The sequence below is a fragment of the Mchenga conophoros genome, linkage group LG1, assembly GCF_057382185.1.
Source record: "Mchenga conophoros isolate Kocher_MC1m ecotype Shallow Benthic linkage group LG1, M_conophoros_male_GT1.1, whole genome shotgun sequence".
Lineage (NCBI taxonomy): Eukaryota > Metazoa > Chordata > Actinopteri > Cichliformes > Cichlidae > Mchenga > Mchenga conophoros.
This window is the reverse complement of record NC_140526.1, coordinates 29,797,327-29,824,006: the sequence shown is the minus strand read 5'-3', so window position 1 is coordinate 29,824,006 and position 26,680 is coordinate 29,797,327. Positions and strand designations below refer to the sequence as shown.

General features: G+C 38.8%; 1 protein-coding gene across 3 annotated transcripts in view; it reads right to left on the bottom strand.

The window, feature by feature from the left end:
- map2k5 (mitogen-activated protein kinase kinase 5) overlaps positions 1-26,680 on the bottom strand; it is a 59,098-nt gene that overhangs the window by 16,311 nt on the left and 16,107 nt on the right. The window contains exons 9-21 of one of the 3 annotated variants that reach the window (XM_085274178.1): positions 24,746-24,785; positions 24,537-24,605; positions 23,958-24,039; positions 22,940-23,001; positions 19,339-19,387; positions 19,156-19,229; positions 18,156-18,206; positions 17,977-18,048; positions 16,718-16,747; positions 11,808-11,834; positions 11,426-11,458; positions 3,134-3,195; positions 2,149-2,194 (exon numbers count right to left, since the gene is read on the bottom strand). In XM_085274178.1, the coding sequence (XP_085130304.1) occupies positions 2,149-2,194; positions 3,134-3,195; positions 11,426-11,458; positions 11,808-11,834; positions 16,718-16,747; positions 17,977-18,048; positions 18,156-18,206; positions 19,156-19,229; positions 19,339-19,387; positions 22,940-23,001; positions 23,958-24,039; positions 24,537-24,605; positions 24,746-24,785 (697 nt within the window). The remainder of the gene's footprint in view (positions 1-2,148; positions 2,195-3,133; positions 3,196-11,425; positions 11,459-11,807; positions 11,835-16,717; positions 16,748-17,976; positions 18,049-18,155; positions 18,207-19,155; positions 19,230-19,338; positions 19,388-22,939; positions 23,002-23,957; positions 24,040-24,536; positions 24,606-24,745; positions 24,786-26,680) is intronic. The other 2 variants (XM_085274188.1, XM_085274197.1) reach the window with 2 other exon arrangements.

The window sequence follows — 26,680 nt, the reverse complement described above, 5'->3', positions numbered from 1 at the left end:
ACTGAACAAAGAGCCGTTTAGTTTTTCCTCTAAACAGTAAAGAATACAGACACAGGGCATCTTCCTTGGAGCTCCAGTTCATTCTTAATGGCCCAAATCAAACCCCCCCTCACCAAGCAAAACATTATTATACTTTGACTAGTTTAATTATTACACAGAAAAATACAACAGGTAAACTGAAAATATTAAAAAGGAAAATATACAAAGGAACTGGCTCTTTAATTCCAGCATTGTGTTGCTATTGCTACACTTATCCACTTAATGACTGAGCCAGCAAGAGACAGTTTCACTAACAGCTACTGAGGGTGTACTCATAGAGAGCGATGGGCGCCTTGCAGCGTCTCCGAGCACGACTGACCCGCCTCCCCGCTCCACTGCTAGCCTGTGCTCACGCTGTCCGACAATTGAAAGGCACGCTTGGAAAACATGACTCAATTAATCGCACCTGGGCAAGACACAGCGATCACACTAGTCAAATTAACTACACTTTGACAGTCAAACCTGCGACTACACCTTCAGTAGGCGTCTTTTTATCAAAGATTAACGGACGCCCTGTAGCGAATGAAAACCGAGTGTTCAGCCAGGCAGGTTGTAAAGTAACGTAAAGGTAATGTCTGACAAGAATCTGATATTTAATGCAACCCCTGTCAGAAAACCACAAAGACTGTAAAATACTTATAATCTTCCTTATGTGAATGAGAAATGACATATCAAAGGATGAGCCAACTATGCATTCAGGTAAAGAGAAAAAATAAATCAAAAACATACAAATACATCTGCCTTTGCGCCAGAAAAACCATAAAAGTTTGGTTCACATAACAAAATGTTCTGAGCAGAAGATCACAAAAACATCAAGTTGAGCTTCATTTTTGGATGGAAGCATGAAGTCCCTGTACAGCCAACACTTCCCAATATTCCTTCTTTCTAGTGTGAGACTGAGAACATGCAATCTGTTAGCAGCTCTGCATTTACCCTCTCCAGCTCACCATCCCCACAACACAAACCTTTAGGCCTCACCTCTCTCGGGACATAACTGTCAGTGTCCTTGATCCGAGCACACAGAAAACCCCGAGTGTTAAAACTCTTAAAAGGCAGTCTTTACAAACTGACAGTTTTGTGTGCTGATGCTAGAACTAAAGACAATCGTCAGGTTCACAAATGGAAGGAGCCATTTGACTTGGCTTGTATGCCTGTCCCTTATTTATATACTACAGCAGGGTCACTGCCCTTTCAGCATTAAATTTAAATGCCATTAACTAATTTGTTGCTGCTGTTATTCACCGCCAAGCTTGATTCCTGGATTATGTCAATTATTTCTAAAAGAATTCAAGAAATTTCAACATTTTAGAGTAAAAATATTAGCTACAATGTGCCAAAGGCAAGTTAAGCAGCCAGAAAAAAAGTTACCTTTACCTACTCCCTTATTCATAAGTGGGTAGCTCAAAGTCTTCAATTTAGCACATTTTCATGCCGGATGCCTGCCTTATGAAACCCCAACGGGATCTGTGTCCTAATGTAGCCTGAATGAGCAGCGATAATATTGCAGAAAATGGTAAGTGTACATGTAGATGACTGAAAGAAAAATTTAATTTATAAAAACATGTGAAACTGACCAAGTGATTTGTTTTTAATTTTGGAAAATGGTTGAGCTGATAATTCTACAAGGTGTTGGAGTCCTAATGATTTATGCGCGCGCACACACACGCACGCACACTTACAGTTTCTTTTGTCAGCTGGTCAAATTTAAAACTTGATTTTGAACCTGAATGATGTGACTCTTGAACAACAGCCTGATTTATTCATGCTGACTCCAGTGGAGTGAAATGAATGAATTATTCCTGGAGTAGGTCTCAATCCTTCCTCAAGGTTTCTGGCTGACCTCTTTCTGACACTGTTTATCCGAAGCAAAAAGTTCATTACTGCCGTTTCCACACATCAATGCCAAGTTGGAGGTTCCTTGACCTGAAACACCTCAATCACTGTGGAAAATACAACTGCATATTCCAAAAGCTACAAAGATAATAAAATTATCTTTAATTGAATTTTTATTGGAATGCATGAATATGATCATTCTCTGTACACATTTATTCAAAACCTATATTTTTGAAGTCCTTGGAAGTGTTCAATAGGAGGTTTGGTTTAATTTACCATGAGGTTATTGGGTGCAGGTCGCTCCTTGGGGTTCCGCCTCATGCTGAAAAGAGAAATACAACAGCTTAAAGCCAGACACTATTAAAACTGAGTTTCTAAGTGCCCAAGAGATGGTTTTTAGTTCTAACTTACAATTCATGCCTAATTTTATTTATAAACGAATATTAAAAAAGGAGGGAGGCTTGAAACTAAACTCTTCGCTCTACAGAAATTAAAAGCAAGAGTTTAATTCCCTTACAACCCAGTACATTTCTTTCAGACAGATATGGGGAGTATTGTGTGTTTTTTTGCAAGCGTCCTTCATACTGTGAGGTGTGCAGTCAGGTAACTTGTTAAAGCATCGCTTTGAAAGCATTATGAACATCCAGGAACAGATTGGGAGAGGATAGTACCACCACTGAACGCAGGCAGGGCGGAGTACCTCGGTCCTGAGAGAGAAATGCCCTGTTTAAGTAAATGCAACACCCATCGGGGACAAACAGCAGCTGGTATAATCAGCTTGTGAGTGCTGAACACACACATATACACATGTGGTTAGGGTGTGTATGTAGATGTTTGTCTAACTGTAAAGGTTACAAGAGGCAAATTAATCACAAGCAAATGCAGGGTAAACGTTTTCTGTGTCCTCACGCATTAGATAAATCAATCACTCCTCATAAATAAAGAAAAGCTTTCTATTCAAACACACAGGAGAACAGAGCTAATAGCTATTTCAACCACAACGCATTAACACTAATGCAGTTTATTTCCATTACGCTATTATACCATTATACTTCATATTCATCTACAGTAATCTGAATGAAACAAAAAGTCCTTCGATATTTGACCACGACAAACATTTAAAGATCGTACAAACCAAATTTACAAATTAAAGGACTACACAGTCAATAGCTGTTGAATACACATAAAGTTTCTCTTTTATTTAAATAATTAATCTAGTGCTTCAATTTCTATAAACGGGTCATTTAAACAAATAACTCACCATTGAGTGATGAAGTGAACAAACTTTTCGCTAAACTGGCTGACAGGAAGAACTGGAGGATCCTGTAAAAAGAGGAGGACAGTTTTTGACCTACTGGAGAAAAAAAACCCGAACATTTACCTCACATCAGCAGGGATACATTAAAACTAAGACGAGGGTTGTCATAGTCAAGGTTGGCTGAAATTACTAAAGCAAGAAAAAACTGACCAAATTTAAGGCTGGAGATGAAAGTTGAAAATTGTCAAAGGAAATTTTTAAAATCCTGAAATGTGACTTGTGTTATGACTGACGATTACACATCAACCAAGTGATGACACGTACCCACAGAAACATTGGCTAGATTAAAGTTTTGTTTTGTGAGGTTATTTTTTTCATTTTTGAAATATGTAAAAAACAGTAATCAAACTCGGGGTGATGATGTCACACTGCTCTGTATTTATTACCAAACTTTTACTGGCAAGCCCCCGACCTCAGAAGGTTCGTGCCCTACACTTCACAATGTTTTAAACATTTGTGACGTTAAAAGACAATCCAAGTTGAATTGAACTTAAATAAAAACTATATACAATAGCATCAGGAAACTGAACTTTGGTTCAACTCAACACATATTTTACACTTTGATGACGTGCCCCATTTTTTGAAAAGCACTGCTGACACAGATCAACCTTGATTTTATTGTGCTATTGTTATTCTCTAACAATGTGTGACGCAGAAAATATTCACACACTTAATGCTTGCAGTCTGAGTTTAGAAATAAGATTGGATTTTTTTTTCTATTTCTCTCCTGAAATTCTGGCGAGGGGACTAGTTACGGTCTAAGGTTTTAGCAGAAATGTTTTGTCTACCAGAACAAAAACACACAACACAGAGAAAAAAAAGAAATCATTTGACCGTGTCCGGCATATATAGCATAACCAACAACAGCATAACAACACTAAATCTGCCACGTGGGCGAAAGTGCTGGTGCTGCTAGAAAAAGGTTTCCACACGCTTTCGTCTCAAAGATGCTCGAGCTCAGCCTTCCCCAACCTTTTTTGCAGCATGGACCGGTGTATGTCCGACAATATTTTCAGACAATATTTTATTACCTGAAGGTGTCACGGATAAATACAACAAAATAAAACCGGTACCAAAAAAAGAAGATTTATTCATAACACACGGGAAAAGACCCAGGGAGACCGAGTTAACGATAAAAACGTTAAAAAGTAACATTAAAAAAACCGTAAAAACAATAAATTTCACACCCGAGCCTCAACTCTTGCGGCCCGGAACCAAATGGGTCCGTGGCCCGGGGGTTGGGCACCGCTGCTCTAGCTGAATGAGATCAAGTCATCATACTTAGGACTACAAGATTATTGAGATTGTTTGTCATCATTATTCACTGATTTTAGTACCAAAAATGTTTTCGTGCAGATTCATGTTAACACAACACTGCTTTCAAAACAAATCAGATCCTATTCATGAACCTAAACTCAGGGCTTCTCTTCAACAGAAAATAAAAGATCTAATTAAAAAAAAAACTATTACCAAAAAGTAATTAAAAATTAAATCAACATGGCACTGCTGCATTCATGAATAAGGTCTGCCAGATATTTTTCACCTAAGTGCATCTCCTAGAAGCAAAATATAAATTCTTTCACGCCATTCACTGCGTCTGCATGATGGAGGTGACACTTGATGCCGCTTCATTTCTCCTGTGGCTCGTTGCATTTACTGCAGGTTTTGAGAGGATAACGTGTTTCTTGTCCAGTAAATTGGCCCTTTTTCTGCTTTGAGGGACAAGCTCTTCTGCTGGGCCAAACATCTGAAAGTAGTTGTACATCTGTGTTTAATGCAATGCTACTCATCCAGACTAGTCTGGGAAACTTTAAGCTGCACAGTGCAAGGACCAGCTGTGATTGGCAGGCACATGGTCAGGTGTCGATGCAGGGAGCGCTTATTAGATGCCAACATCCCTGGATCATGTTCTTTAATTGTAAGCAGTCCAGCAGAGAAAGAGGTGGAATAAGACAAGATTTGGATGTCAATGAAAAGATCATCAGACCAAAGGGAAAAACCTTTAAAGGAAACAGCTGTATATTTGGTGTGGAGCCCTCAGCACAACGCACACAACTAATTAAGAGTCACCTTTTGAAAACGAGTGCTCTTAACAGGACAGAAATTCTGTTTGATGGTTACTAAAACAACCAAATGATGCAAAGCAAAAACTTTTTCTACTTTTTATTTTCCTTGTGCCTGCCAGGTGAACAGCTGTGGAGGTACCTGGTGGCACACAGTATGTTTAAAGTCAGCCTGGTGGGGAAAATGGACTATTTAAACCCACTTTAAAGTATAAGAGTAAAAGGAGTGTGTTACGGTGCTGATAGAATACAAAAATGTTATTATATTTTATTATATTAGCAGATATCTAAAGGTGCACACAGACACAAAGATGTTATGGTAACGAAGCTCTTTGAAGCTACCAGGATGAATGTTAAATTTGTAGCATTCAATTTATGTAGGAGAAATATCTGAAAGATTATTCAGTATTTTTGACATTGTGGTTTTTTGCACTCCTTTACTTTAGAGAAAGTGTACACAAATCTTTTGTGCAGTTCACCTCACTTTTATCATTGCAGGTTTTTGTTCCAGGGAAATATGTAACTTAAAAGATAAATAAGAAGCTAAAATAAAGACAAATAGAAAAAAAGTGGCCAAGTAGTCCCTGAACTCATTTTACTTTGTTCTTAAATACAAAATATGAATGTGGATTTTGTTGTATAGACCTGGGAAGTGTTATTATTGCTATTTAATAAAAAAAAAAACCACTCTGGTTATTACTCATGTCATCTAACATCTTTGAATCTTTTAACTTCAAACATTTTCTAAAACTTCTTTTGATGTTTTGACATCCCTTTTAATTTAATTCTTAGATATTAAACACACCTTTGAAAGCAGTAAGCTCCAAGGCTGGAAAATGGAACAAACACATAAGTGTCCTAAACTGCAGCTGTTACAAAACTGAATCAGTCCACACAGGCTGATAAAACAGTCGTCTTTAAAGCAGCCTGGTCTCTATAGCCAAGTTACCTCTTCATCACAACTGTATAGTGGTGATTTCTTTTTTCTCAATAACTCACATGTTTGATCAAGGACTAAAGTTAGGAGAACACCACTTTCACTGACAGGTGGATGATGACACAAAGTCAGCAGAGATGAAGCCTCTTCAAGGTGCGTGTGGCGTTTTTCGTTACTTGGGAGTATTTTAATGGTGCTATCTGGGAAATATTATGGCTTGCTGTGTGGGTTTCGGAGGTGAAACTAGTAGTGCACGAATAATTAGCAAATATGTGTGTTTGTGCATTGCAGCCGATAGATGCAGTTTCCTAACTAAACCCGATCAAGCTTGAAAAAAAGCAACACAGTGGTGAGAAAAATGCTAAGCCTAAGGCTACAAAACAAAACTTAACAAACCAATAGGTCACGTAAGGTGGCTACATTAGTCTTTAATAAAGAGTCTGAGCTTTATTTACCCATTTTTCAAACATATCATTTCCTATAAATCTTTTACCTACACTGAGATAATCAATAGCAAAAGCAAAGACATGCTTTAGGATTAGTATAAGGATGCATTTAAGATCGAGTTAACGTTATGTTAATGTTACAGGGTGTCAAAAACTTTGAAGTCATCTAAGTGTGTATCCCTCTGTGTGTGTGTCTGAGTGTGTCAGGCCCGCTGCCTGTTGTCAATCGAAGTTCTATGAACCGTGTCATGTAGAACAGCTGTGCCCGACTGACCCTCCATTACAGCCCTTCACCTCATTACTCCATCCACTTTCCCACTCTTGCTTTATCCCTGCCTTTGGCTGCTGGCACGAAAACCTCCCAACACAGTATATTATTATTTTTACACATGAAATACTTGGAGGAAAAGTCTAAACCACTTTACAGCAGCAACCTTACTAAATTAACATCTGTATTTACTTTGTTTCCAACAATACCAGCAAGCAGTTGTTGTATATACATTTGGAAGATGCTGTTATCTGTAACTCTAAAATTTTACATACACAAAATGTGTTGTGCTTGGATATAATAAGATCGGTAGATGCCGCAGGTGTAGGTCAAGTTTTAAAAACATGTAGTGCGGCGTCATACAGAGATGATGCAAAGAGGTCTTAAAAAATGAAATAAAGCAACTACTCAGATATGCACAAAACTCATACAGCCCAGGTTCAAGACCACGCATTCATTCAAATGCAAAGAATTAAACCTCTTTACATCCGAGACCCTGCTGTGCCATTAAAAACACCTCTGGGCAGTGTTCGCCATTCCTTAATGCTCTGATCGGCAGGCTCCCGCAAAGCATGATGCATGAACCCATTTAAATTAACAAAGGAATGGATTCCTTCTAATCTCAGTGCACTTCACAGTTCTGCCGCTGCTTGGATGAGCAATATATCATAGCGCACACACAAAAACACACGTGCACAAACAAATGCCCTTAAGCACGAAAACCCACAAACGTTAGTATACACTGTTTACAGAGACAGAGCACCAAATAATTTGCTATCGCTATATTTTGGTGTACACACAAACACAAAGCAACAATCAATTAGGTGCACCGCACACATAAAGTCTTGACTATACAACTAATGTATGTGTCATGTAGGCTAAATTTGATGCAAAATTCCTGTCTGCACTTTTCAAACAAATCTGCATGCAGATATAAACATGCACATTTATGCATGTATTCATGTTTCCACCTGAGAGGAACACTGCTGCAGCTTTGATGTGGCAGCAGGCGATGGCACAAAAGACAGGCAGGCTGATGAAAGTGGCTAGTCTGCGTGAATTAGTCCTCTGGTTGTCAATGTGCACCACTAGGAGACAGAACACACACTACGAGGGTACAAGGGTACAAGTAAATATACATGTCATTGCCATGAAGCAATTATTAGGCAAAATTAGATCAGTAATTACAGGCTTGAAAATAAAGTGGGAGTTCTTTATTAGTGGAGCCACTTGCTATTCAACAAACAGAGGAGAGAGGCGCATTAATGAGGGAGGACAGCTTACAGATGGTGGAAACAACTGCAGAGAACTTCTAATTCAAGACCCTGCCTGAGCAGGGTGAGCATGCCGTTTCTCTAGCATGCACTCATAACAAGGATTTCCAAAGATGCAAGTACGATGCATTTAAGTGGAGGACTGGCATGTTAAAATAAAAATTAAGGGAACACTTAAAACACATGTTCTAGTTGAATATCTTTACTAACATGCATTGTGCAATCCGATCAGCATGAAGTGATGAAACATCAGTGGAAAACAAAATCATCACAGCTCTGAGGGCTGGATTCAGAAATCAGATCAAACATCAAAGTTAAGATTTTTCAAGTGTTCCTTTGATTCCTCTTTGAGCAGTATACACGTATATAGAACCACTCTTCAGGATCAATATGAATTATACCCAATTTTATAATTTACTTATACTGGTATTTATACTTTTGCTGATGATCGGAAAGGTTTGTATTTATGGCATGAATGCAGCATAGATTCAGTGCAGAAGTGCAAATGCCCCTTTAAGTGTCTTACATACAAATGTGTCATTTTGAGAGTGAACACTAACAGTCCTTAGAAAGAGATATTCAGTGTGTTACTAATGAGATTCAGCCTCGAGTGTTTTATAGCTGTTGGGTTATGGAAAATTTTGGCGTTTTCCAAATATTGACCAAAATCAACCTAATTTTTTTTTTAAAGCATTAAAACAACCTTATAAATAAAATCAAGATAAAGTGGAGGTGATGTAATGTTACGTTAGGCAAGTCAAAAATGTGTTTTCTCTAATGCTGGCAAATTAACTGTGTAAGCTGTCAACAACGACTACATGTTCTTTGTTCATGAATGTCAAAACCATTTTCTTGTCTAAATAAATAAACTCCTTTACTTGAGCTGAAACCACAGTTCTTACTACCTCTACTATTCTGTGTAAGTAAATCCTTCTTTCAGCTGCTCCCTTATTCAGACAGCAGATTTATGATCTGGAAAATGTTTATGCCGCATGCTACTTCCTCACGCAACCTTCTCAGAGATTTGCATCTCCTCCTGGGGAGCAAATCTTTTGTGTGTTGGATAAATGTGTAAACCACCACACTACAGAATCAGCGGTAATCAGCAATTTGAATTTTGATCATTTGTTTATTTGGCCTATATGTTGAGGGCATACCTCAATTTAGGTTCAAAATGAAAGAAATGGAAGCCAAACCACACACATTTGTACCTAATATTAAAAGCTCCACTCACAAGAGCACATTCATTCAGCCAATAAAGCAACTTTCAATTTCCCAGTGGGTTAAGTCACATACAATATCCAAAAAAGGTTCACATGTACAGTACAGTATATAGTAATGAGCAATATTTACAAAATGCCAGGGAGTCAGGTGTAATTTATCACACCTGCCATAGTGTTGAGTCAGGTGTGTCTAAACTACTTAAAAATACCTTTGTATTAGAGTAGCTGCTCCATGTGACGTGTCCCAGCCCAGTTATTTGGGTTTAAACAAAAATAAAAAAGGGTTTATACAAGTTATGCCAGACTCTGAACATCCAAGTGGGAATTTATGCTTCAGTGGGAGATCTACACTGTAGGTAAACCGTAACCGCGAATAGCTCTAAAACTCTACAACGTAACCTACAGTGTAACCTGATGTGCACCTGGCCTGTTCACAACCGTCGAGTCCTCTCCCCTGTTCATTTCTGGTGAGTTTTTTGGCAGTTTTTGAACAGGACAGGGAGAGAATTACAATCATTGCCTCAATATAAGAAACAATAATGATAGTAACAACATAAGCACTCAAAAAAAATCTGTAAATTCCTGGAGGGAGAGGGAGCTGAAACTATCTGAATGTACAAACTTGATGCATAAATGTGTTTTCCTTTGGAAAAAAAAGAAAAAAGAAAACAACAAAGAGCGAGGACCCCGGAGGGAAGAAAGTCGAGGCATTTCATTTGTTTCTATCGGCTGGCACTGCATGTAAAACACATAATTAACACATAATGCACCACATACAGCCATAAACGCTGGCAACAATGTCAGCCACTTTACGTAGCTTATGTCATCGGCTCTGCCGAGACTCAATGCACAAGTCTAAATCGGGCGTAAGTGGGAACAGATAGATTTCATCAATGCAGCGTCAACTGTCCAGAGAGAGGTTATCCTCTTGTCTCTTCCTCCAAAGCACTGCACTAGCTGGGACGGTACGGCACGGACAACAATGAGAGCTCTCTTGCCTCAAGGGGGAGACGAGAAAGGGCACAGAAAAATAGTTTGAGTGATGGCTACGTCTAGCTGACTAATGAACAGTTCAGCCCAGGTCAATCCATTACAACCGAAAGCATTTAATTATTAATTACGGCCAATCTATAGGCAGTTAAGGACAAGTGACATTGTATGTTTAATGTGCGATATAGCTGGTGATGGGGGCATTGCAGGAATGCTTTATGCTGTGTAGCCATTTTGACTGTTCAGCAAAGAAGCCAGCTTAAAAGAAGAAGAGGGGAGGGGAGATTATTATTCCTGCTTATGATGTAAATGCACACAGAGTGAGCTTCTATATAATGCATATTTTTGTGCACAGCAGCATCTCAATGTATCAAGAAACTGTTCAAGATTGACTTGAACAAGGTTTGGTTTCACTATGATATTTTGTCCAAGCTTGCATTTTGTATTAGAAAATGGAAAGTCTTAGAGCATAAAGAAATTAGATGAGAACGGGTACCTGAACGCTGTCACTGAGGAGATTGATCCGTTGGCTTAAATAAATTCTTATAAAGTCATTATTATGTCTTTTTCATCTTTGACATCCTTTTGCTTCTACGCAAATTACAAAATTAAATAAAACTTTATTGGATGGCTAATCAGTCGCTGTGGTCTGCAGTGTGCGCGCATCGTTATCAGTCCTATGAGTCTTTGGTTTGATGCTCCTGTGAGTCTTCTCTGACTTTTTTTTTTAAGACACAATAATAAAACCCAGTGCAGTAAGGAGAGAAAGCCTGGTTAAACACATTTTTGCATACACTAGTACACAGAATTGAGAGCTGCGCTTTGTGTGTACGTGTTACTCATGACAGGTCCAACCTCTACAGTAATGTGCATGTGCATATGTGTATTGCCTGAGGCAGTCGCGTAGGGTGAAGGGTTGAGTGAATGGGGAGCAAAGCCGCCTGAGTGGTTTGCTTCATTAGGAAACAAAATATAAGCTTTCCGGGCCATTAGGGCTGACTTTAGATGCAAAAGCACATAAGACGACGACTCACCTCATCAACAATGCATTGCAGTAACTGGAGAGGCTGGAAAAGGAGAAGCACAGGGAGAAAAAAACATGTTAGCTTACATGGAATTTCTTGGCAATGGAGAAAATCAATAGTGTGATATTAAAAAAAAAAAAAAAGTATCTACCTAGATTAATCAAATTCAGTGAGCTCAGGCAAACCACCATTCAGCTTCTGAATGTTTTTATTATTCCATAATGGCACCTAATGTAATACTAGCAGTTTAAGCATGATCCAATATTTTTCTGCAAAAATGGAATTTGATGGGCTTTTTTTTATTATTATTTCAAATGAGAGAGTCAACCAAGAGTAACAGACTTCAGAGTTGTAGACCTCTAGCTTCTTATTCCACTGCAATAAAACTTACCATTAAAGATCCTTGGTTTTTCTGAATCTGTAGGGTGAGAGAGGGAGAGAGAGAGAGAGAGAGAGAGACTAGGCAATATGTAATTAGCGTGTCATAATCAAGACGATGCACTTGGACACATTATGATCACTGGGAGAAAATTATTGCTTTCCTGTTGGCAATTTGTGAGTATGTGTTAACACCATTTACATAATGAAAACACACAAATGTTAATGGCCTCGCTCTCATTTGAGGAGAATGGGGGTAAAAGATCCACTAATGCTAATTTTCAGAGCTGCACTTCATTCCTGCCCTCCAGGTGATCGAGATGTGCTGGGATGCAAAGTGACTGTCGCAAACAGTGTTGAGGTTTTAGAAGAGCGTGCTCGCTGTGGCGGTTTCCCAGGTGACACTCCGACACTGAACGAGCTAAACACACGACGACAACAACAAGGCGGATCTTGAAAAGGAGGAAAAAAAACACAAATCCAATTTTTTGACTTACTAACACGCCACCTCATTTGATCGGGATCAAAAATAAAGAAACTTTTCTTCAAAATAAAAGCCTTCGTCTTAAAATGTACGACACTGCAGTAACAAAACTCTAGACAGGATTTAGTTTTTTTATTTAAACACCCCCCGAGGGTGAATTCATGAGGAAACCCATGCTTTTATTTCTAAAGATCTAAATTTATAACTTCATCACACAGACTAAATGATACAAGGCTCAAAAACTAGGCTCAGCTAAATGTCTAACAATGTTTGGTGAATAAATTGCTCATTTCTCCAGGCCTTCTGACAGTGCATTAGAGCACTTATTGATCCACTCGATTAAATACAGGTTTTTACACTCTGTAAATACCAAGAGACTCCTAAACTGCCTCTATATCCAGTTTTGCCTGATTCAGACACATTAAAGGCAACTATGGAAAACTAATTTGTTCAGAAATAATTACTAGAACAAAATTGCGTGCTGCTCCAGGAGTTGGAATTGGATAGTGGGAGACCAACTTATTCAAGCATAAATGAGCGCATGTTCCTCTTGTACCGTGTGGCTTGACCACACATCAAAAAAAAGATTTTTTATTTTAAAATACCTCCCTGTTATTCCCCATGAAGTGAACCTTTGGATGGGCCGCATTTCTCAATGAATTTCATCATGAAATGAGTCGAATCTTCTCCTAAGTCATAAACACAATCTGACTAAACTACTAGCGGAAGATGTAAATGAATCTCTGTGCCGGTGACTCATAGTGAATTAATACGAGACTGGCTGTGTGCTGAAGACTGTAGATGTATCCCACCCTAAAAATAAAAATAATAATAAAAAGATAAAATAGAACCCATAAAAAGAATAATCAAAAAGCTAGATCCCAAAGGCATAAAAAAAAATGCATGTTTGCTTAAGTGTGCACAGAAATAAACTCTCTTGGTAAGCAGCGTGACACAGACCAGTGACCTGCCTGGGGTGTACCCCACCTTTTACCCAATGACAGCTGGGATAGACTCCAGCCACCCCATGACCCTGAACTAGATAAACAGAAGAAAATAGATGGACTCAGACTTTTATTTGTATGTTAGCTATGAACAAACACCTGTATTGTGTATGTAAGTGCATAAAGCTGTCTCTGTGTGTGTGTATGCAAATGTAGCTGTGTAGGAAATAAACACCAGCTTCTCGCGTCTTTGAGGTGGAGAGCCCACTCAAGTTTTTGAGCTTCTCTCATTACTTCAAACCATCACAGTCTGCTCAGCATGAAAAGAAGAAGTCACAAAATCAATTTTTAGATGTCAAATGATTTCTGTCCCTTTCAAGAGCCGCTCAATAAACACGTCTAAAAGATCAGATGGCTTTTCCCCTCTTGAAAGAAGACATTTCTTCAAGGGTAATGAATCTAAAAAACTCTCTTTTAGATAGATAATAAAAGAAAAAAAGACATCACTTTCAAAAACTGACAGGCATGTTTTCATTATGATTAAGGGCCCAAATGAAGATATGCTTTTATATATATATATATATATAAAAATGAGAGGTCTGCACCTCTGTTTTCGTAGCTGTTAGGTCAACAACAAGCATGCTGTTGCATTAGCTTGAGATGCGTTTCCCTGAAAATGAAGGCTATGAAACATCATGCAATGAAAGCAGCTCATCTCTGATCTCCTTCAGCTGCCAGCCTTTCATCCTTAGCCACAGGAATACTGCTCAAATTAGATTCTCTAAGTGTTAAATTTAGATTTGCAACGTGATTGATTAAAGGAAGCGCTATCAAGTCAAGACAACAGATCATTAAAATCAGTTTTCGGCTGCACAGATGAGCCAAAATGAGTTGTAAGCGAAACGTCCAAAAATGTGCAAGCGACAATAATTAGCACTGCAATAAACAAAAGGTCCTGTAATATGTTAAGACTTCACATATTGATTACTTATCTATTGAAACAAAATGTTAACTAGCTTGCTGACGGAGGACACGTGATCGAACAAAGTATGCAGCAGTTTGGATTTGTTGTAGCGAGCTAAAAAATTACAGCAAACATTGTTTACAACACACACTACACTGTGGGAACAGATACCATTTCCTCTCCGTTTCATTTCGGAGTGAAAAAACAAAGCAACAAAAGGAAAGCATCTATATTCTCTGATGGATGCGCTGACGTGTAATGAAAGTTCCTGAAACAGACACACTAAAGATTGACACGGCATTTCATCCACAAATCCATTCAAATTTGAGGGGGGGAGAAAAAAAAACATGACAAAATGAAGAGAAACAAAAGCAAGCATAAAGCAAGCAAAAAAGACAACAAATCAATCAGATACAATACTGCTGGCGGCTGTATACACATCACATCAGGTCTGGTGTCTTCAAAGACTTTCAGAGCGAGCCGTGCAAAACTCCATTAACTCCTGACAAAGAATGCAAATGAATCCCGACATGTGGTGAAGTGGAATTAAAGAGACAATCTCTAATCATGACAAACATGAGGTGATGACTCCACTGTGCATGCATACACAATCACACAACAATGAATGGAGGATAATCCATTAACTAAACAACGTCCGACAAATAAAAGCAAGTGGAACGCGCACACGCTCCCTTCCTTTAGTTCCTTCAAATCTAAACGCCACACCGCTTTAATAAGTCATCCAGCATTTTTCACTAAGTAAAAATTCAGACGCCACAGATTTTCTTCTAATTTTTCCTCCCTCTTTTAATCTTCTACAACTTCTTTCTGAGCCTGTGCTAAAATGTTCTCTGTGAAGTGTAGCAGGGGGTTTTGCACAGACAGCTGTGCCAGCGTCTGCAAAAATGACAGCTTAGGCCCGAGGACTTTGGCAGGCTGCGCCTGACGAGCTGGATCCGAGCGCTCTCGCCACACTGCTCTGCTACAGCCTGCAGGTGAACTGTCTGCAGTGCCATATGGAGTTAGGGGAAAATTAACACCGAGATGAGGAAAGCTGCGTGATGGTAGAGAGCCTTACCAAAAACAGAGAGGTGTTTTTATTTTGTCCACCCCTTTTATATCTACGAGGGAGGACTAAAGTGCCTCTCGTACATTAGCGATTAACATGATAATGACGGAATCAAATGAAGAGAGGAGAGCGCGCAAATCAGACACACCCAAGGCTACAGGCGCACAGATCGATCACTGTATGACATTTACGTTACTACACGATCTACACCTTTGCTTTCCTGCACTTGCTTTTCATCGTACTTAAGAATTAACGATCGACGCCAAAAACAAGTCAAGAGCTACATCGCGACTCTAATCAGTCTCGCAGACAGATGTTTACTGTGAAAGCACAAAAAGAGGTGCTGAATAAATTCCTGTCAAAACACATGACAAATGGCTTTTACTGGAGAACATCATTAAACAGAGGCAATGGACATTATCAGCCAAAAGACCAATGGCATACAAGAGCACATTTTCATGCATACATCCTGAGATTTTTAAGCCTTATAAAAGCTGTCCGGCTCGTTCATTTATTGAATGTCTGCTCTCCTCGGGAAGGATAACTGGCGTTCCTGAAAATAATCAGTAACTCGCCAATCCATGGGCAGATGGTGCAGCAGTTACCAAACAGTCTGCCTTTTAAATCACTTATTTTCAAGCGCGTTTTGACTAACAGAGCAGTCCAACTGTTGCACACAACAAACCATTAAAAAAATAAAATAACTGATTCACCGTGTAAGACTTTTTGTCAAATGCACTGACGGGCAGAAATGGAAAATCCCAGCTCATCTATAAATAACTAATACTCTCACACAATCAGTCTAACTTCAGAAACAAATTTTCCTAAATAAGACCTGCCCCTTCAAATTTTGTAAAGGTGGACAGCCAGGAGGTAACCTGAGGTAACCAGATTGAGATTGCTCAGCTAGGGATTAGTGAGATAAACCCATCTTAAAAGGGCTAATTAAGACTTGATGGGATTGGGAAGCCACTTCTATAGCAATTACATTTGAGCAGGATTTTAACTTAGTGTAATGAGGGGAAAAAAATAAGCCCAAAAAGCAGTTCATACACTTGAAACTGTAAATCAAAAACTGATCTAGATGAATTGATAACAAGAGGAAATCAGTTTCCCGGGGGTTATGATTCCAGTTTTCTCCTATAAATAGAAAACTACAATTAAAAAAATAAAGAGAAAATTATCCAGCAGTTTAGAATTGGGTGGGAGAAGCTGGCCAACAAAAAGCCTAATCAGCACAGTGCTGAGCGGTCTTCAGGTTGTTTGCAATTTTTCTTTGTTTCTTATTTTGTCTTAACATACTAAATTATTTCAAGAAGAGAAACTGTTATCTATCAAGAAAAGTATTACAAGAATAAACATCCAACAGGAACTCCTTCCAGAAAAATTATTTGAAACAGATCAAAACTCCCAGCATTTATTCATCAGTGCCATAATCCATTAAAAAAAAAAAAGCCCTTACCTGTGGATACGGGAACATGCCAAGCGCCAGCTGTATAGACAAGATGATAACAATTAATTCTCAAGTATATCTGACAATAAACAAATTTAGTTTTATCCATCCATCTAAGAAGTCCTGCGTGAGAGTCTCAGATTAAAATGCAACCAAAAACACACAGCAATACTTTTTCTGACAAATGAAACTTCACAAAGGTAAAACTTCCTGTATGACCACAGGACTGCATTCAGATAGACTGTAAAGGGCAATGATAGGGTATCCATCATTATGTGTTACTGTACAAACACCTTGCCATCAGCAGTGTCTTAATAGCATAAAATCTCAAGTGTAGACAAGGAAGCAAAATGCAGCTGAAGCTACTCGAGCGTGCAGAACTTGAGACTTTCAGTCTTTGAGGTAAGCTTAGTGCCCACCTGCTGATAACACTTCCTCATCAAACAACATCAGCCATTAGTTAATAACCCCCCCACACGCACAATTACCACCTGCAGAGAACAGAATAGAGGGATAAAGAGAAGGGGGACACCATTGGAGGGCAGTTGCGTATAATATGTGTGTGTGTTGTTTTCACTGGGGTGTTGGGTGTCAGCTCTCCCTGACATTTTGCAATTCACTTGGGGGTGGACATTTTTCATCTTGGTCAAGGGCAGCTTATTGGCAACATTACTTTATTAAATTGTCAAAATGCTCAGCTCTTTCCTTCAACATAAACAGACTAACTAGTAAAGATGGGAGCAGGACTGCAACCCAATTCATTTGGCTTAATGTGCACGCCCACAGCTAGAAACAAAGAGACCAGACTCTTATAAAACGACTATATGTCTTAATCACGCAAACTTACGTCAATAAGTTTGACATCACTGCAAACTCCATTATAGTTATAATTGTAATGATATCAAATTTATTGACCAACAAAGGTGAGGCAGAAGCCACAATCGTTTATTATAGTGCTGAAGGAGAGCTGGAGACAGAAACAGATGGAGAATCAATAATGTCAGCAGGAGGACAAAAGACCGGGGAGGTGGATGCTGAAATTAAAATGTTATTTGAACACACACTGTCAGTTAAGCACTTTATCGATGCTATGTGGAGAGAAGAACAGTGACACTGATAAACCTCCACACACAATGAGCAACAGACAAGACTTAACACATGCGATACCACCCATTACATTTTAATTACACTGCAGCTAAATCTGCCATTAAATGGACCGCTCATGTAACAGTTAAGTGTATCATAAAGTCACTTAAAAACTGTTATACCTCCATGAAAGAGATGCCCGCACTCCAGACATCTGCATGGATCCCATACTGTTCTCCTGATATCCTTTCCGGCTATGAAGCAAAAACAAACAAGTGTAAAAACAAAGTCAGAGACCAACGTATAACTGCATTAAAACAAATTCAAAAGTATCAGAGAATAAAATCAAGTGGTGTCTCACCGCCATGTATGCATTAGTTCCCACGTATGTTTTGGCGATGGAATTCACCAGCTGCAAATAAAACAGCATTTAAGTGAGTAAACGTTAAAAAGTATTAAAATGATCACAGCATAAATAACTTGATATAACTAAGGTCATGTCAAGGAATAAAGAAAAACAAGGGGGATTAAGTTTCTTTACGTAAACCTACTGACATGTCAGGTCGATATCTTGGGCTGCACTAAACCATCGCACAAAGGAACAGGAGTGAGACAAGGAGACATTAGTGAGTTTGTGCATGTGGACACAATGGCACATGCCATCAATGACAGGACTGTGATAATGAGTGTCTGTTCCCTTAAGGCTGTTTTTCTCTCTCCTTTTTTTGTGAGCATGCCCTCTGGAGCGTGAAAGAGTGAGGAAGCATGTACATGAGTGGAAAAGACTTTAACAGAAAAATATAGTTAAAAAGACAAGTCAGTGAGGGTGTAAATTCACCTTGGAGTTGAGCAAGGAAGTGGAGGTTAAAAATGAATAACAATTTACCACAGAAGCGATGTGTGTTAAAAAAGCAGACCTCGGGTTGATGTTTTGGGGAGCGGTGAAGGTCTGTCCCTGATGATTACACTACAAAACGCACACTGATGCACACACAGACTTGCACACACGCACTCCATTGTCCGTCACCCACGCTTTCCCCCAATCTACTGAATACATATCAATGAGGCTTGGCGTTGTGTGTGTGGGTCATAATTATAACAAGTGATTTTTCTGAGAGGCTGCAGAACAATGGAGGTGGGGGGTTAATGTGAGAGGAAGACCCCTGGGACAGCGCTGATGTCTTGAGTTGGAAAATGAATGTGGTGATTGACAAGCTGACCATATGCACGCGCACACAGACACGCCGAGAGCACAGGACTGAGGTTTTTGAAGCCACAGACAACTGTTCTTTTTCTTCTCTCCTCTATCTCCCATTCTCTTTTCCTCTCTCACTCATGCTCGCACAAACAAATCAGTGTACCTGTGTGCTGACACCAAAGTCACAGAGCTTGACTCGTCCTCGGGTGTTCACCAGCATATTGGAAGGCTTGACATCTGTGGAGACAAACTGCTTCATAGAACTGCAACATCAGCACACCGCGGCTTGTCTTTATCAACCCTGCTCTTTTTTAATAACACGGAGGCCGTGCACTACCTTACTCACCTCTGTGAAGTATCTTCAGGCTCCACAGATACGTCAGGCCTTTGACTACCTAGAGACACAAGCGGCAGAGAACAACTATCAATTCTGACAGCATGAGGCGTGTAACCAGCACACCCTGGTGAATAACAACTACTTCACATTAACTCAGGTTTATCGCCACCTCTGTTTTGAAAGAGTTCAGTTATAAAGTGACACATTTTAAAGAACAAAATTTAGCAGCAGGTGAACAGGCTCCAGGATCCCAGCATGCGGCATGATGGAAGGACTCCTTCAGAGTAACTGTCGCTGTATAATAAAGGGGTGATTACAGGAGATTCAACTAAGACCAGCTTGCACAATCTGTCACGTTTGTACCAGACTAACCTCAAGGAGTAGTATGGCGTGATGGTATTAGCCAAACAACTTGTGAATTACATCATTTTAAAGACAAGTATGGAGTTGCTGCCTTGTTTCAGTGAATATTAGTTCCCATATTTAAGTAACAGAGCATTTAAATTATAGACCTGCAGGTGAATAAGGCAGTGAAATATCTGTCTCCCTAGTCTATGGGCTTTTAGATCTGTAAAACGGCTTAAAAGCGTGTTGCTCAAAGGCTCATTGAGTGCTTTCAGTCCATTCCTATGAGTGAATGGGACGAGAGCCGTGGTTTCACTTTTCACAGAATTCGTCAAATAATTAAACTGTGAGGAACAGAGCTGCCCAAAAGTACTTATCTACTTCTGCTTCGGCTTGATTCTTGTGACAGAGTCACTATCATGACTCATCCAGTGACATCACTTCCTGGAAGTCTGTTGATATCACATTTTTGGCTAGACTCGGCTCGCTTGCAACCCCAGCCAACTTTGTACTTTAAAAACGAGCACCTAATGAAAAACCCTAAAAACCAAGTAGAATCCAGTAGAGTCGAGCTGAGTAGATGCAAGTGGAAAAGAGGTTTCGGAGAGTTCAGGCTGTGGTTAAGAGTAAAGGTGTTCACACAAAATACTGACTTTTAACTCTTTCTAATTTTACAAACTCCAGTTTATGCTTGCACACATTTCAATAAACTGTTATTTCCCAATACACAGAGAAATGGGAGAAGACTTCTGCACAATACTGTAGGCAAGTTCTACAGTCTATCCCAACAACAATGTTAAGCTATGAAGTCATTTGAGGAAACATGGACATCAAATTGGCTAAAATTATGAGGTGCATTCGAGTAAAATGTCTACAAGTCTCTGGTGACAAACGGAGAATCAGGAAGCAACCAACAGGAAGTGAATACGGACACAAGAAACTCTTTCTGAACAAGCTGACTTTCTCTCTAGAGAAAAGAGAAAATAACTGAAGAATTAGGAAGGAGGCAGTTTAGGGCACCTAGAAAAGTAAGAAGTAAGTATTAAAGTCATTTGCAAACGTGTAATGTTGCTTTGTGGTGGTTTCTTCATTTACGGGGTGTGACAGCAGATTTTAGCTTCAAGGCTCCCGTCATCCAGCACTCGTGCAAAACAACCTCTGTGATAAATTAAGAAATCACAAAAGCTCTCTGAAGTCCTGCTGCTTTGAAAGGTTGTGGTGCAAGCGCAACAACTGGCGTCTGCAGCTCCACTCGCACCCTCTTGGGTGCTTTTCCTTCTGTGATAATTAACAACTGTGACAGTGGAAAGGAAGGAAAGCTGTGAATTAGAATTAACACTGACTAAATAGCTGTCATTGTTTGATTACGGACAAAGTTAAAGGAGAGAGACAGAAAAGAGGAGGTGGAGACAGGAGAAGGGTAATGAGTGTGGAACAGAGGCATGCATTAATCAACATCAAGGCCAAATACGATCAGAATGTGAGTTTTAACTGAGAGGAGAACATGAGGGAGAAATGGGCACGGGGCGAGTACGAGGAAAACAACACTCACTTTGTCCATCATTCACCTAATAAGGGCTAATTGAAAAATTCACACCTGTGGTTCTCCTGTCTTTATTTCTTTAATACATTAAATGAGTTTTTGTCTCAGGTCTGTTTTGTTTGCAGCAAACAAATAACAGGTCACACTGAAACTGTGACTGCCACGCACGCATGGGCAATTAAATTCAAGAGGTAAAACCACCAACTAGAAAAGGGAATCGAGAGCCAGGTGGGACTGAGAAACAGTTACAAAATGTCCAATTCATTGTAACGGTAAGCCTCCAAGCTTTTAGCGATGGTTTCATGTTTACAAGCAGAATTTTATATTATTTATTCATTTGGCATTGATATAAAAATGTTATCAATACCCAATCCTGATGAATGACGATGATCCCAGACATCAACAGTGGTCAGAAAACCATTTTTTTAAAACATTTTTTCATAATAATGCATTAAAATAATATGAATATTTAATTATACTGAGTGACATCACTTAAGTTTCATGCTCTGGTATGCATGCACAAACAAGTTCATGTTTGATCTCTATGCAATATCTACCTTAAGTGCAAAATACAATAGTTAAAATACCTCTATAATATCCATCTATTCAACTGCCTACCTGAGCCATTAAAGCTGCAATCCGTAGCATTATTATCTATTTATTTATTATTTCTATTGATGATAGTACAGAGAATATTTTTATTACTCTTTTATTTGAAAAGTATGATTATTTATGTTTGTCTGTCTGTATACACCAACATCAGCAGTGCCTCCAATTTTGTTGTTTATTTGTGCTTACAATGATAATAAAGCTTATCTTAACCTTTTAGCAGTTATATGAATGGGGATGTAGAAAGCAGCTAGAGCTAGGCAAATGCTACAATTTGTCAGTAGTCTATATCTGCTGACAAATTAGTAACCAAGGGTTTCCTGCTGTTATAGTCTGCCCATGGAGGAAGTGGGACCACTGTTGTATTTGGGCCACAACTTTGAAACATATGTGCTATAGAGGGTCGACAGCGCTATCTTAAAAAGTACAAGAAGTTCTTGACAATGACAATAAAATAAATACTACTACTATACTAAGTACAAATTAACCGTCTCCCTAGGGCTTTGCCATAACATATTATATATGCTTAGATATGTATATACACAATTTGTTGATGCTATACTTTTTATACATGTCAACATATATAACTCCTTTAGTATTGGTAGTATAACTGTAATTTTGTAATTTGCTTCAGTTCAGTTTTATTCATGTAGTGCCAAATCACAACAACAACAGTCACTTCAAAGCACTTTATACTTTACGATAAAACCCCTACAATAATACAAAGAAAACCCAGCAATCAGAGCAATCACTTGGCAACAGCGGGAAGGAAAAACTCCCTTTTAACAGGTAGAAACCTCTGGAAGAACCAGGCTAACAGAGGGGCAATAAAAAGTCCTGAATTTTGACTTCACTATTTAAAATATTGTATATTTATATTATATTAGACAATTGTTTAGCCTCTATTCATCGGCAATTTGAAAAAATGTTTTTAATGCTGCACCAAATCCCTTTAAACCAACTTTTATCTGATTGGCTGATTTCTTGCAAACAGAAAGTTTGAATAGCAGGTAGGTGGGGTCTGTTGTGCTCGCAGCTAGAGCTCTGTATATGGAGTAAAAAAAGGTTTTAACTTTACAGCAGGGAAACTCTGCAAACTTTATGAACACTTACCGCCACAGCAATCCTTCCAAGCACGTGCTCTGGAATTCTTTTGTAGACGTCCAATGAGCCACCTGCACAACACAGATTTCCCCATTGACACAGGTTAGTCAGTGTCAATGTATGCATGTATAAGTGTATGTGCGTATGTATATTTAGAGCGTTACAGTAATACAGACATGTTGCACAATTCAGATTAAAAAAAAAAATGAAGAAATGCTCATTTCATCTTAATCCAGATTTTATATTACTTATCTAGCCCACAGATCCTGAACTGACATCATTGCCAAGAGAGCAATGCTGATCTACATATACACTGCAAAAAGTACACAAAACTAATTTAAATACATAAATAATCAATAAATAAAAATGAAATAATAAAAGTAATAATAATAATAGTAGTAGTAATAATACAAATAAAAGTCTAATCAGTCATTTTTTTATAACATCATCAAAACGCTACCCAGTTAATTTAAGATAAAGTGATACTGAGGATATCATCCAAGTATTCTGCAAAATTATAGCGACTATACACAATTATACCCAATCATCATTCAGTGTTTGCTATATGTGAACCGGTTTACATTTGTACACATACGTCCAGAAATTTCATGATGTTTCATGAACTAACAGAGTACAACGTAAGTTATACAGACTGCTGACAAGCTAGAAAATGTGTGAATCGAGGGAAATCACTGCATTAACACACATTTTGACAAACATATACAGCTTTCCCCCACCTCCCCCCAAAAAACAAAAAAACCCCACAGTTCTCCATCTCACACCAGTAAAGGCACACACAAATACACCTACAACTGCACTTAAGTCAAGATTTATCACGCCCTTGTAGCTTTTAGCACACAGGCATGCTAAACAACTTACAGCGATCAGACATTCTCTTGATCTGCAGAAGTGTAAATGGGTACACGGCAGAGAGAAAGAGGACTTTTCCCCCAAAGTCTCTTTTATACAACTGTAGCTAGCAAAGGGAAAAAAACAAGCTACTTGCTTAAGTCGCAAAGAAACTCACCGTCCATAAATTCTGTGCATATTGATATCCTGTTCTCTACAAAAAAGGCACTGAAGAAAGTGATGATGTAGGGAGAATCACACTGCAATTTAAGAGCACAGAAAATGTGATCATATAAGAGCATGCCAAAAATATTTATTCAGGATTACGAAAAAAATAAATAAATAAAAATAAATAAATTTGAAAAGAAAAAAAGAAAAATTATCAGGAATGAACTGCACAAAAGCTTTTTGTGATCAGATTTTAAGATTTCAGTCCATGATTCAAAAGCATCACTGCAGCATCCATTGCAAGTCTAACTGCTGAAAGAAGTACTACATTTATCATTTAATTACACAAACACACACACACACAGACTATGTATATATTCTTTCTCAGATCACACACACATTTGTGTGCCTGTTCATTCATGTATCACTGATCCCTGGCTTAGTAAGTAAGACCAGAGGTGATAAATGGCATTTCATTAGTTAGACTCATGATTAATTAAAAATGTAGGTGCGGTACGATATCAGACATCAGTGGAGAAAAAAATGTTTTGGTGAAGAACAGGAGGCGAATTAGTCGTTCAAAACTAACCTTGTAGAGAATTTCTAATTCTGACATGATTTGCTTCTGTAACTCCACCGTGATATCCAGGGGAATGACCTGCAATCAGACATGGGCGAGACAAAAGGGGCAGCAAAATTATAAACTCGACACCAACAAATTCCGCTGATGTTTCAAAGGGACGGACTAAATGAAAAAGTAAGCACTATGATCGTCATGTAAATGGAAGGAATTCTCACCTTGACAGCTAAAACCCGTTTGCCGTGAACGTGGTACGCTCTGGATGGGTCAAAAGAGAAGACAATAAGGTTAAAACAAAACTGAAAAAAGGGAATGCCGTCTCAGACAGTAATATGTTGTTACTTTTTATTTAATGAACTTACAAAATGAAAGAAATATGGCATTTATACAAGTTTGAGCACCCTCGTTACTCAGTATTTAATAAACCTGCCTCATACAAATAGTCCCATATTCACCCCTTATGAATAAGGGAGCAGCTGAAAGTAGCTTCTTATTCTTCTACAGCATTTTTCATAGAGTCTCAATGATGTTCATATCTGGTGAATGTGAGGGCCATACTTTGCTCATAAATTCATATTTTGCCATTAAAGTTTACTCCCTTTAACACTTCTATTACATGAAGCTGCTCTAGACTCTGTTCTGAAACAAAAACATGCAACACTATCTGATTAAAACCACCACAAGCTGTGATGATGCGAGTAATGCTACAGTTAGTTCAATAATGTTTTATTGACCAAAAGAACTGACTATAAATCATCCACATCGGACTTTTTGAGCAGAGTCTAAACCAGACTGACAAAATCCTGCTGTTATTTCTCTTCAAGGTCAGAGAGCATCACGCAAAACCTGATGCAGTCAGCCTCTGTCTAGTTGCTCCAGACAGAGTTTAGAGTTGCAAGTAAAGCAGCAGCCACCGACCTGGCCCCATAATGATTTAATTATCAAACTCCTTAATGCCAAACATCGGCTTTAGTTACAGCCCTTGAAGGTTAGTTTACGGGACCGGTGACCTCTCAGCATACAATCCTCAAGGACAAATACTGTCCAACAGCTGTCAGGTGATGGGGATGAGCTGGCTTCAGTGTACGTCACACAGGCTGGTTAGCTCACAAACAGGCTTAGTAAATGTGATACCTGGCTACTCAACCGTCTGTGGGTCATCCAGAGAGAATGTGCATTGCACAAGGTGTGATTAATGTGTCTAAGATTGGAGGATCGCATTTCTCTTCGGACAGATACCTCTAAACTGTCCCAGGCCTTTAATTAATGGTACCTATTAGTGCCTTTCAGGTTTTTACCCACAGTTAGAGCTAACTTTGGCTCTGGCTTTCTGACTACAGCCATGCCACATTTCTCTTTTTCCCCTAATTAAAGACAAACTTCAGACATTTAAGTGATTGTCATTTATTTCAAGGTGTCCAGAGAAGAAACAGTAACCTCACATATTAAACAATTTATTAAATTCACTGATAGCTACAGGGTCTCAGCTTCTATGCCCTCCTTGAATCTACAGGTAGTAGAGTCAGTATTGCTTAAATAATCCTCTGAATTACTTGCAACTTCAATTTGTGTCAGGACCCATGACAAAGGTCTGCCATGAGCCAAATTTTACAGATAAAACAAGAAGGCCAGATTTTTTTTGTTGTTTTTTGTTAAATATTTTTTCCATTAGCTTCTTCTGATTTCACACTGTCATTTCTTTTTGCCTCAAGACGGATACAGTGTTTAAGAATTTAAGCGTCATCTTTCTAGACCAGAGCTCTTTGAACACGAAGGCTGATAGCCTTGTTTTCATTTTGATGTCTCGGTCTTCCTTTAAGCTACAATCAATATCAGTTAAGCATGACTGCTGCTTCTTAATTAAGACAAAGATGTTAATTGAGGCAAGATTGCAGGGGTAGACATGTTAAATACTGACTGGGCAGGCTGTGTAAGTGTGGCAGCCTGAAAGGAGATTAAACCACGTCTTCACCGTGCTAAACAACTTATTGTTCTCACTGAGGAGGCTAAGAATGTTGAAAAACTGAACACTGCTTTTCAGGAATAAAGGAAGTACAAATTCTACAATGATCTTAACCTCAGCCAATTATGAAGCATAGCAAGCTATAAGCTGTTCTATGAAGTCTGGAAATATTGATGGACTTGCATGGTTT